At 35.6% G+C, this 12,732-nt stretch overlaps 1 protein-coding gene across 2 annotated transcripts in view; it reads right to left on the reverse strand.

Annotated features, from left to right (window-relative positions):
- The window catches only part of ANKH (ANKH inorganic pyrophosphate transport regulator), a 150,120-nt gene that overhangs the window by 33,376 nt on the left and 104,012 nt on the right, over window positions 1-12,732 (reverse strand). For both annotated transcript variants that reach the window (XM_051969863.1, XM_051969862.1), the window contains 2 exons: window positions 9,981-10,073; window positions 4,113-4,208 (listed from right to left, as the gene is read on the reverse strand). In XM_051969863.1, coding sequence (XP_051825823.1) covers window positions 4,113-4,208; window positions 9,981-10,073 — 189 coding nt within the window. The remainder of the gene's footprint in view (window positions 1-4,112; window positions 4,209-9,980; window positions 10,074-12,732) is intronic.

The raw sequence follows: 12,732 nt of genomic DNA on the forward strand, positions 1-12,732 counted from the left end.
ATATGTGTAACTAACTTTGTTTATGTAGGGTCTAGGTTTTGAAGGGCCTTCCTAACATATTAAATAACTCACACGATGGCAATGACAGAAATTCGGTTAGGAACCTGCCTGCTTCACTAGATATGCTTGGCAATATCATAATTGTCAACTGACACCTCCATATTTTCTGGCTCTATGGAATGGGCACTGCATAATAACTTGCCTCCTTCTGGACGAGCTTCTGTCAGAACAATAAATCTCACATAAATAGGCTTCAATGAGCCATGGGACTAGATTAAGCTTCAGGGTAGTATTAAGAACACCAAATTTAGAGTTGAACTTCAGTTCAAATTCCAATGAGACTCAGTTTCCTCATCCGTAAAACAAGATGACCTTCAAGGTCTCTTCCACTTCTGTATCTATGATCTTAATTATCTCTTAAGCTTAAATCTAGGCATCTCAAATCTTAAAGTCAATATGTCCTAAACTCATTATTATCCTTCCCTCAAATGCATGTCTTTTTTGTTCTTCTATTTCTGTCAAGGGCACCATTCTTTTTCATCAGCCAAGTTCATAACCTTGATGTTATTCTTGAATTTTCATTCTCCCTTTCCTCAGATATTCAATCAGTGGCTAAGACTTATTAATTTTACTTCTCTCTACTCATGCTACTAATACTTTAGGTCTCTTAATTAATTTTTTACATTTAAATTTCTCTCTTCCCTCTTCTTTATTTTTCTCTTTTTTCTACCTCTCTGTTACCTTTCTTTTTCTTCTCTGAATTTGGGACTTCTTATATCTTCATGGCAAAATAGGTGCAACTGGATCCTAGGAAGGGTAGTTCAGTACCATCCTATTTTTATAAAGACTTTTTTGTCTTAATATTCTTTGGATTACCATTAGGAATTACACTTGCAATTTATAAAAATGCTTGTGATCATATGTATGTTTATACTGAGAAAAAAAGTCTCCTCTTCCACAATAAATCCATGTGCTCACTGGTCATCACTAAATTCTGCTCCCCACCCCATCAAAATTGTCTTTTTATTCAGTGGTGTTCAGGCTGCCAAATGTTTCCTCATCCATTGCCAAAAGGATCCCGAGTTAAAGAGTGTACTTGTTTTGATACAGAGAAACATGGGGAGTGTTAGTAACAGAATTGGGAGAGAAAAATGGGTATTATTTTTAAAAGTTGTCACATGCATATGCAACTAGTGTCATCTGAAAACAGTAACCATGGATCTAATTATACACTGTGTTCTTTTAGGCAATGATTGAAAATTTGAAAGGAATCTGTTTCAGCATTTTAATATTTATTATAAATTAGATCTGATGTCTGCAGAGAATACATTAAAAATATAACCACTCACTAAATCTATTTTAAACAAATGCTTTCTAGTGAATCAAAGTGTAATCTTTCACAGGAAATGAATAGGAAATCTGGATATGTGAAGACACAAAGAATCGTTAAATGCTATGTGTTAAACTCATGCATAAATGAAAATGGATTCAAAACTAAATTTTGCTTCAATAGAATGTAAGCTTCTTGAAAGCAGGGATTTTTGTCTTTTTTTATCTCTACAGCCTGACAGTTACTAGCATGGAATAAACAATTAATAAAAGCTTGTTTACTGATGTAAAAGAAAAAAATTATTTAATTTGCTTCATAATTATAAATACCATATATATCTCAGACAAGTGTCCTCCTAATCTTCAAAGTAAATCATTTTTTCTTCCCTTCTTTGACTCTTCTACAAAATTTGAAAGCCAACTGCCCAAATGTCTTGATATTCTTAGTTCTTGGTTCCTGGTTCTAATCTTCTCTCTGATCATGCTTCCTTGGCCTCCTTCATTTGGGTTTTGCATGGACACCCTATTCTCTTCTCTCTGCATATTCTTTTCATAGATAATCATTCATTCTCATGACTTTGTCACTTCTAAGCATATGACTTTCAAATTGGTATCTCTATTTTTGACCTCTTCTTGAGTTTTGAGTCTTAAATTTCCAACTCCTTAGGGGACATCTTTATCTGGATGCCTTAAAAATCTTGCAAATTTTCACATTTACATTCTTTTATCAGCTGCCAAGATAGGAGAGTATGTGTGTGCATATGCACATGCCCTTTTTTCCTTCCACCTTGAATTTTCGCGTCTCTGTTGATGTTCCTACTCTTATCTTGGTCTGTTGTTGCTCTGTTGCTTCAGTCATAATCATCTATTCGTGATCTCATTTGAGGTTTTCTTGTCAAAGACACAGGCATGTTTTGCCATTTCCTTCTCCAGCCTTGAACTATTGCAAAAGCTTCTAACTAGTATCCTTACCTTCAAACTTACAAATCTATCTGTAAGATTGTTATTTCTCTGAGAAACTAGGAGCTTTGTCCTATGTAAACATCTTATTTCCCTCAGAGCTTAAGCTCAGTGTTCCACATTACTTAATTCCATCCCCCCTGCTCCTAATTCCCTACTTTTACATACCATTCCCCAAATTTGCCTTGGGTATCCTTTACCATTTCTATCTGGTGAAAATCTCTTCCTTCAAGGTCCAGTTCAAAAAATGTCTCCATGAAATAAAATCTTCCCCAACTCCATTTTTGATGCTCTCCCCCAACTTATTGAATTATTTCTCCACCAATACTCGTGCCTTTATGCACTTATCTCATTCTAATATGCCATATACAGTTATGTGTGTATATGTACATGCACATCCATAAATGCACACACATCAACCCTCCAATCTTCCTCCCCAAGAAACTGTAAGCTCCCAAAGGTTAATGGACTATTGTTCATACTTTTATTTTTTGTATCCAGTACAATGTCTTGTGTATAATAGACACTTGGTAAATGTTTAGATGTTTTTTTTTTAAAAAAAAAAAAAAAACATTTTGACTGATTTTTCTGAAAGCCAATACCTGCTTTTTTAATATCATCTTATTCATTTTTATATGATTCCTGCGTTTAGATAAGAGAAAATGACATCTTCATTCACAGACGAGAATATGAAGGTACAGAAAGGCTAAATGATTATCTACAGCCAGGTAATGAATTGGTCTTATGGTCTGTGAATGTAATCTGCTGATTTTTAGTCTAGTATGCCATCTTTTTCTAGCTAGGGAACATAATCTGTTTCTGTATTTAGAAACAGAGATCAGCTACATCAGGACAAGTGGAGTCAGGAAGACAGGAAAGTTCTACTACAGAAACTCAAATAACCCCACAAAATTTGGAAAAGGAATGTGGAAAGTCATAAAATAACCTTTGTAGGTTTAAGCCTGGATGATAATTTAAGCTATCAAAGGGGCAGGATAGTGCAGTGGATATAAAGTTGGCTCCAAAGTCAGGAAAACCTGCATTCTAGCTCTTTGCCCATTACCAGCTATATGATCCTGAGTAAGTAAGCTTTAGATAATGCTCTAAAAAGCCAAGTTTCACAAAAGCTGTTGATCTACATTGGTAGAAGAATTTTTTTCCAGGGAGATATCTCTATACCAATGATATACAGCCATGAACAAATAAAAAACCTGTGAAGTGATCCTATGTGTTAGAGTTTATATGATTTGAAGTTATCATAATGCAACATATGGTCATTTATTCTAACACATGGAAACATGCAGTGTGAATTTGAACAATTATTTGGACTAATAAAATCATATGCACTAATCACACAATAGCTGTACCTTGCATGGGAATGGTATGAAACAAGGTGAAGGTGAAGTCTCCTTTTCTTAGGAGACTAAGAAGTGACTGAAAAAGTCTACAAATGAACATCCTTAATTATTCACAATGTACTGTTCCCATAGTCTCTCTTTTCTTCAAAGACAAGACTGTTAGGGTAGCTAGGTGGTGCAGTAGATAGAGTACCAGCTCCGGAATCAGGAGGGCCTGAATTCAAATCTGGTCTTGGACACTCAACACTTACTAGCTGTGCAAGTCACTTAACCCCAACTACCTCTCCAAAAATTAAAAAAAAAAAAAAAAAAAGACAACACTATTAAGTTACTATTTCAAGAGAAAAAAAACCGAAAAGTTATTATCAATCATCTTACTACAAAATGTTGAATTATGGGATATGTTATTACTGATAGATAAAATAATTTTCTGCTTTGTACACCATAAACACATAGACATCTTACCGTCAAGGACAAGGCCATGCAGACAAAGGTGAACTTCTTTATATGTGTTGCCGTCACCGTGTTGGTAGTGCTCACCAGTTTATTGCTAGGATTATTCTAGGAGAGAAAAAGAGAATCAGTGCTAAAAATATCAGTGATCAAGCATTTGATTTCTGGATGTCTCTATTTTATTCTCACAATATCAACTACGTGTGTGGTACAGCTCTGACAATGCTCCTCTGCATCCTGGGATATCTGCTGCTTGATTTAAGGGTGACATAATTTAGAATCTTAATACTTGGGTGGGACCAGCAGGCCCTCCTCACTTCTCCTTTCATGCTCCTGCCAGGCAGCCACCTGGCAATATACTTTTTCCCTCCTCATATTTCGGTTTCATATTTAATAGGTGCATATGTTGCATCTGCACAGTAAATTGCAAACTCCTTGTTTTTGGATCATCAGATGTGAGGAAGAATAGATAAGTAGAGTCTAGCTAGAAGAGTAAGATGTTCTGAGTTATATTAGTTCCTATGAGAAAGGTATTAATATTCTATTCTATTAATATTCAGTCATCTTGCATATGAATGAAAGAATGGGGATGGGGTAAAAGCATTTATTATGTTTTCATTATGTGTAAAGCACTGTGTTAAGAAAGCACTGGAAAAAGTAAGGCAGTTCCTGTTCTAGAAGAGTTTATGTTCTAACAGAGAATAGAGGAGGGTTCAGATGCAAGTCAAATGGAAAAATCTTAGGTTCAAAAAGTAGGGTTGCTTCTTTAACATTATTCCCATCTATAAGACTATCTGTTTCTGATGGAACACCAATGAGACAGCTAGAACGAGAACCAAGGCTTCATTCCTTGTAGCTCCTGAGGAGGCAGTTGTTGGGGTATATCCCCATGCTTCCTGGATGATACTTGGGCTGGAAGCAGGACTGACGAGGGGGGGGGGGGAGAAGGGTGAGAAATGGGAGAGACAGAGAGAATAAGTCCTACTATTCCCAGGATTCCTGGGCTTGGGGTCCTAGACTGTTCCCATGTCAGTCAGAAAAAGATGGTAGCCAAAGCAGTGGAAGTAGCTTGCCTTTTCTGGCATAAGCTAATTTGGCTAGGTTGGCTTGATTCCTATCAGTGTCAGTTGGTATTGTGAGATTGGATGGGGGACTGCCTTTCCAGAGGGATTGTTCCCTTGGATAATGGCTTCAAGGCCAAGCTAGATGGGGGACTGGATTGTGGGAACCACTGCTATTGGGCTCTTAGGCTTACTTTTCTATTGGTGGCAGTTGAATGAATGCCTAAGAAGACCTCTTGCCACAAAAGTAATTTTTATACATGTATGTGTGCATATATACGTAAATACATATACATATGTATATATAAACACACACATATATACAACACATATACATAGACATATAAATATGTATATATTAATATGTGTGTGTGTGTAAATATGTATATCTACCCAAGCTCATCCTGGATAAAATTAGTCACATAAATGGCTAATATAAACAAACCCTTTGGAACATCTGGCTCCACTAATTCAACCTAATGAAGTATACACAATCAGGGCTGTTAGTTGTTCCATTTTGGATATAGGCTGTGTATTAAAGGAAAATCAAAAACTAAGATAATTGCCTTTCCTCTTTCTTCCCATTACCCATCCCAATAGTTTGAATGTGAAAATGATCACAATTAGATTCTTAACTGAGACATATCTGTTCTTCTAAAGAATAGAGCCACTATAGTGTGTCAGAGAATAGTTTAAGGGGTAGGATATTTCCATCTCCATTTTAAATTAGGATCAAATCTGTAACTGGAATAAATCAGGTGGCTGATATAGAAATGAGTTTATCTCATATCATGGAAGTTTTAAACTCATCTTAGCAAGTAGGAGCCAGTACTGTGGCAAAAGATGGCCTGGCTAAGGTTCCCATGTAAAATATGCCCCTCCAGAAAGCTTTAATTTAGGGTAAACTAGAATCCCCCACATTTTAGTTCTATGTTCCATAATAATAGGTGAAGAATGGTCGATCTTCATTCTAAGTAATACTACATTTCTGAGACAAAAGAGAGTCTAATGATTTAGTCATTATGGTCAGTCAGATGCACTAGTACTATTTTTTTTTGATGTGCTTAAGTCAAGTCATTGAGCATTGAAGTGCTTTCTTATTATGTGTCAGGCACTGTTCTGACTGAGGGTTATCGGTTCTGATCAATGGATCCAAGAAAAAACATTGTTTTATTCATGATACTGTGTCACTCACTTTTAAGCCCCATTCCATCTCTGATACATCACAACCTCTCAAGACTGTGTGAAACTTTCTAAGGCTGTAAGTTAAGCCAGTCAGTCAACAAGCATTTATTAAATGCTTATTATGTTCCAGGCACTGTGCTAAGTGCTGGGGCAACAAAGAATGGCAAAAATACCCGGTATTTGTCCTCCAATAGATGATCTAATGAATAAGACAATATGGCAAGGTGCCAAACTACCCTGGATGGAGTTTCTTCACCTGGGTGCTTGTTATACTAAGGAAATCATCGCTCCAGACCTATTCCATCCCTAAATTGTTAGTTCTATTTAAAAAGAAATTCTGCTTTGTATCAATAAACAATAAGCATAGGTAATCCCTATAGAGTTAACACTAGCTAAAAATGTCTTCTCAATGTGCATTTAGCTGAATTTGGTGAAATTATGAGAACTCTCATTCTCTAATATGAGAGTAAATCAAAGATTGGAGCTGCAAATGCATTAGCGATAATATCCGTTATGGTGAATAAGCAGCAGTGTTCACATATATGGAACTGGTTACAGCTTACTGGGATATTTGGAAACAATGGGTGGGGTTTTAGAGGGATTCTAAATAACAAGAGTTTCTGGCTGGAGCTGTGCTTGTTAAAAGGATTTTTCAAAGCTTTCATCTTCTAGGCTTAAAAGTGAGTGACACAATATCATGAATAAAACAATATTTTTCTTGGATCCATTGATCAAAACCCTACAGTGTGTGTATTGTTCAGTTTTATTATTTCATAGTAGCCAAAAACCATTTAAAATGAAACATTCACAGTTAGGAGGCTCTGACATTTTAGTACTTTCTATCTCAGCAGGTTTAGTTGTCATCTAATATTCTCTGAAAGGTAGAAATGAAATCTTTATTCTGATGGATTTACTTAACAGTATGAGATTCTATGCACTCCTCTACCCAAGCCTCTAACTCCTCCACTTCTCTTTTTGGTTTTCTAAGTCTTTATTCTGCACATACATTTTCTGTTGTGAAATTATTTTTTGCCAGGGAATAGATCATCTAACTTTATTCACTTATATAATTATTCTATAAACATGTAAATTTTATCAGATTATGCATTTTAACCCAGCCTGTTTAGAATACTTTTTTAAGAATTCTTTCTTAAGTTGTAACTTTCACTCAAATCACTTTCTCATTGCCCTCTCTGTGTATTACTATTGCTATAAGTGGAAATGAGTTTGGAGGTAGCACAGGAAACTCAGGATGAAAAAGTTCTCCCTGACCATGCAAATGGGCTCCTTTCCCCCCTAAATCTTGGCATCTAAGCCAGTTTCTGTGACTTGCCTAGGGTCACAGAGTCAGTATGTATTACGGTAGGACTTGAGGCCATGTCTTTCTAATCCTAAAGTGCACTTTCTATCCTCTATTATTTCTTCCTTATTATTACAAATAATAAAAATTCTACTTCTGTAGACATCCCTCTACAGAAGAATCTCTTCAGACCATTATTCCTTTTCAGAAGCTTCCTGAGGCCTTTCATATTATCTTTATTTTATAGGGGCAACATGAAAGATAACTCAGTTATCAATAATTTATGATAATCTAGATGGGCCAGTCTGAAGTTTGCTAATTTTAAGTCCTGTAGGCAATTCCAGGGATCTTGAATTTTTTTTTTTTTTTATTTTAAACTTAACAGAGTCAGCATTTCCAAAATAGCAGAATAGGAAAAAAAAAAAAAAAGATGATTGGACATGAAAACTGCAGATCTATTATGTGTAATTTGCTACTCTTTTTAAATATAAATGCATGAAGAGGCAAGGGCTGCTGGCTGCTCTTGTTCTGGTCCCATTTTAAATTTTATTTCTAGATCCACAACCTACAAAGATTTGAAAGTATGGTTGGAGTTTATGGCTCTGGGATCAACTAACTCACCACTGATATCTCTTTTACAATCACAAATGACATCTTGGGAACTAACTCCTGGCATAAATTATTGAGTTAGAAATAAGATAAACAGTTCAACAGCAAATGCCCTTTGTTTATTTGTATAGAGGCCTACTATCCAGGACCAGGGAGATGACAGCCTTACTGCTGTCTTTCTCCCTAATCAGACTAGGTCTGGATGTCTGGATTCAATTGTGGATGTCATAGTTTTGGAAGAACATCATTGCTAAGCTGGAGAACATTGAGAAGTAGGTAATAAGAATGATAAAATTTTCCTGAAGAGTATGACATATGAAGATGAACTGAAGATATTGAGGTCTGGAGATATTGAATATTTGAATATTGAATAATTGAAGACATTAAGTCTGGAGAACAGAAGTTCTGAAGAGGCCATGATAGCTGTCTTCAAGGAGCTGAACGGTTTCCATTGGAAAGAAGAATTTAACATGCTCTGCTTAGGCCCAAAGGGAAGATCAAGGAGCCACATGTGGGAGCTGCAAAGACATGAATTTAGATTTGGTGCTGGGAAAAACTTCCTTATGATTATGGGTATTCCAAAATGAAATAAGCTGTTTAAAAAAAACAGGGTGAATATCACCGTGGAGTTCTTTACACAAAGGCTGAATGAAGACTTGCCAGAGATGTTAGAGACTGACTTTTTGCTTTGACACAGGTGAGCCAGACTGGAGAGATCTTTTTCACCTGGAACAATTTGTGACACACAATCACATTTTACTTCACAGAAGCAAGGTGAGGTTATGAATAATTATGTAAATCTCTGTTTTAAATTCTTACTATAAAACACTGCACAAAAATCAAGGTTCCATTGTCCCCCATTTATATGTGTAGTAGTTGGGAATCTGTTCATTTTAGGTGCCCGTTTCATGCTATATCAAAATAGATTATTTGTGTCTACACAGAATTCTTCTAAAATCTAGCCAATTCAACAATGGGAAGAGTCCAAAAGTAGGATATGCCTCATTTCTATGACAGCTGAACAAAGGGCAAATGAATATCACTACTAACCTCATTGGGTCAAGATCCAAAAAGTCTTGGACATACAAATTAAAAGCAGACTCCCTCACATGCATTCTCACAACCCAAGAATCAAATGTATGTTGAAGCTCTATTTCTAAATTTAATCTGTGGCTTTTACTCTTCCCTGTGCAATGTAAGATCAAGGAAGCACATGATTTAGATAGTAATAGAGATAGCTGACTTTTATATAGTGCTTTGCATATATCATCTCATTTAATCTCTATGGTATCTCTGCCAATCTCTAGATAGTTATGTAGGTAGGCTACAATCAAGTGGAATTTCAATATTAAATCCCCCTCCCCTAGACTTTTGAGTATATGTTAGTTTTCTAATAGGGTGATGCTAAAGTGATTTAATAGAGAGCTACAGGGATAACTGCACTATTAGGATGCTTTATGTTTCCTGAAGAAAAATCCTTCTCAGTTACCCAGAAACCAAGTCTGAGTCTCTGGATTAGAAAATTGTAAAATTACCAAAATACTGTAATAACTTTGATACTGAAGGTGAAATTGAAAGGATGAGGCTGGTGGGAGAGAGAGTAGAACCCAGTAAAGAGTAAAGGGGGGGAGGGGAAGAGAGAAGTGAGGGATGATGGAATAAGGGGGAGGGAGAGAGAGAGTGAGGGAGGGACCTCGAGAGATACTCTACACCACAGGCGCTCACCTTGTCAAAAGCAGGATAGACGGCTCGAATTTCAGTCAGCCAACCATATGGCATGTGACCCACAGGGTATGTAGCTGTCAGAATCGCCACCGCCTAGACAGGAAGAGTTAGCAGACTTAGTCTGGCATCAGCAAGGGTGCCTTCAGAAGCTGCCCTCTGAGATGGTACCAAATGAATGTTTCAGGTTTAGCAATTTTGAGACATCATACCTCACTGGGAGATTAACTCTTCACAAACAGAAAGAGCAGAATTTCTGTTCTCCACAGAAAAGAAATGCCCAGACTGCTTTTTAAAAGTACAAAATGCAAGAAAAGATTAGGTACAGTCTCTATGCTAGCTAACCTGGACTTCAGAACATCAGGTTCTAAGAGAGAAATAAAAAATAATTGCTTTTGCATTCATCTATTAAAATTATCTTAGAATATCTTGCCAGCAAGGCCAACGCAAAATCTTTGCTTTCATTATAATTTTAATAGGAATCCTGTACTAAGGAAAATAATAATTTCTTAAGCAATTTAGTTTACTTGATCTTTTTATGTAAGATAATTATGTAAAAAAACCCAGAATGATAGCACCTCTAAAAATGGATCTCTGAAGCAGCAGCAGCTTTTGGAACTCTTCTACTCATTTATCTGAATTGGGTCCAATAGGCAGTTTACAATATGACTTTTCCCACAATCTATTCCATTTATTTAAGACATCTGGCAATCTGTCCTGGTAAAATATAATCTAAGCCCTGACCTAAGCCCAGGGCAGGGGAAAAAAAATAAAACCATCCTTAAAGTTCTACTGCCAGCTAATTTTACCTTGATGTTACTCTGTTGACTAGAATGGATATACTGGTGGAAATAGTGAATATTTGACCATTACTTTGCAGTCACAGACAACCTGTTGAATGTAGAACATTTCTAAAGTGCATTAGAAATTTAAAAAATTTCCACCAGAAAATTGTTATCTCATCTCTATGAAAATGAAGTTGTTTTTCATCATAGGATCATAGACTTAGAGCTTCCTTCTTATTTTAGAGTTGAGGATTTAAGGTCCAGAAGGGTTAACTGACTGTTCAAGGTCATGTGGCAGGAAAACTAATATTTGAATGTAGAAACTGATACCAAATATGATGTTTTCCATTGCACTACATTGCCTTATGTTAATAACTTAAGGAACAACAACAAAATTCCCAAAATGACCCATGCTTGAGCTGATTCTTACCTATTTACTGGGTTATTATATGACAGTAAGAGTAATTAAATGAATAGGACAACATTAATAATTTAATCATATATCATAATAGTATTCTATTTATCTGGGGAACGTTTTCCAGAAAAACGAAATTTCTAGATAATTGCAACTCATTTGTATCTAGCTAATTTTTAAAATAGTAACTATTTTTTACATGCTAATCATTTAATTATAAAATTAAAAGTCCATTAATACTTTTTTGTCTTGAATGTTTAAAAGAATACTGAATTTGAAATCAGATGTTATTGTTTACCTTCCATAACTGCTCAAAAATGTTTTGAATGAATGAATGACTTTATCATTCTACATAATTTTTTATTGATGACTCAAAACTATATCATGGTCATCAATTTTTTTTCTGTGCTTTCATAAATTCATGTTTCACAATGGTTGTAATATGTAGAGGTGCATGATGTTATATTTCATAGCCCATAGTATTAGGTTTTTAAACTTTTAGACTATTAGGTTGTTTATCTGGTTTTTCCCTGTCCTCTTTTCACCCTGTCCTTTGTTGTTTTCAGGCTGTTAAATCTTTTTTTTTTTTTTTTGCTGCTTTGTTTGTAAGTTTTCTCCATTTGTTAATGTGATAGGAAGCCAGATGTTTAAATTGACAATAAAAACAGAAGTCAAAAGAGAGATTATGGAGCTTGCCTATATAAGCTTCAGGATATGGCTTTTGTAGCTTTCAATTCTGGATTCTTGCATGTTGAAATGCCATTGTGTTTTAATTAAGTTATAGAAAAATTACTCCATGAGTTTTTGCTGTAGGATATAATTTTTTGCCTAATCATAGTGTCTTTTTGAAGTGATAACTGAGTAGACAACTTTAGTATGAATATACAAAGTATTACAGACTTTATAACCTTTGGAAGCAACTAGCTCTCTTACAATGATTAAAAACATAATAAAATAAATAAAAAAAACAAATCTTCCATTTTTATATCACATTCTTTCTCATCTCATTATGTGGCCTGGATTCCCTCTGGGCTAATTTAGAAATTGCTTTAATATTTAATTATGCTCCAGATTTTCTTTTCAAGAGATGATGGAATTCCAATTCCTGGGCAAAGGCTGGCTGTCACATTTTTCTTTATGGGCAACTTGAAATGTGCTTTCGGGAAAGCTGCTATTGCAGAAACCACCCAAGATGAGAACCATGGTTTTAAAATAAAATCCAAGAACCAACTGGGGCATAAAGGCTAATATGCTCTTGATTTGTGAAGTTGTTTTCCTCCCATGCCAATAGTGAGATGCTTCCCAGTTCATGGAAACTGGCAGGATACATGGGACAGGATACATGCTGACAAGGCGTTTCAGTGCTCAGTCCTGCCCCTTCCTTTTCAAAAGCAACAGATCCAGAAATAGTAATTTCTAAAACATTCAGGCAGCCAACTTCTTTTCTTAAAGAACTCTAGTTAAAGAGGACAGAATTAATGCCTCAGAATTTAGTACTGGAGAAGAAATGAAGTAATGCTGTTTAGTCACTTGGAAGAAAATGGTTCTGTTCTCT

The sequence above is a fragment of the Antechinus flavipes genome, chromosome 1 (assembly GCF_016432865.1).
Source record: "Antechinus flavipes isolate AdamAnt ecotype Samford, QLD, Australia chromosome 1, AdamAnt_v2, whole genome shotgun sequence".
Classification (NCBI taxonomy): Eukaryota; Metazoa; Chordata; class Mammalia; order Dasyuromorphia; family Dasyuridae; genus Antechinus; species Antechinus flavipes.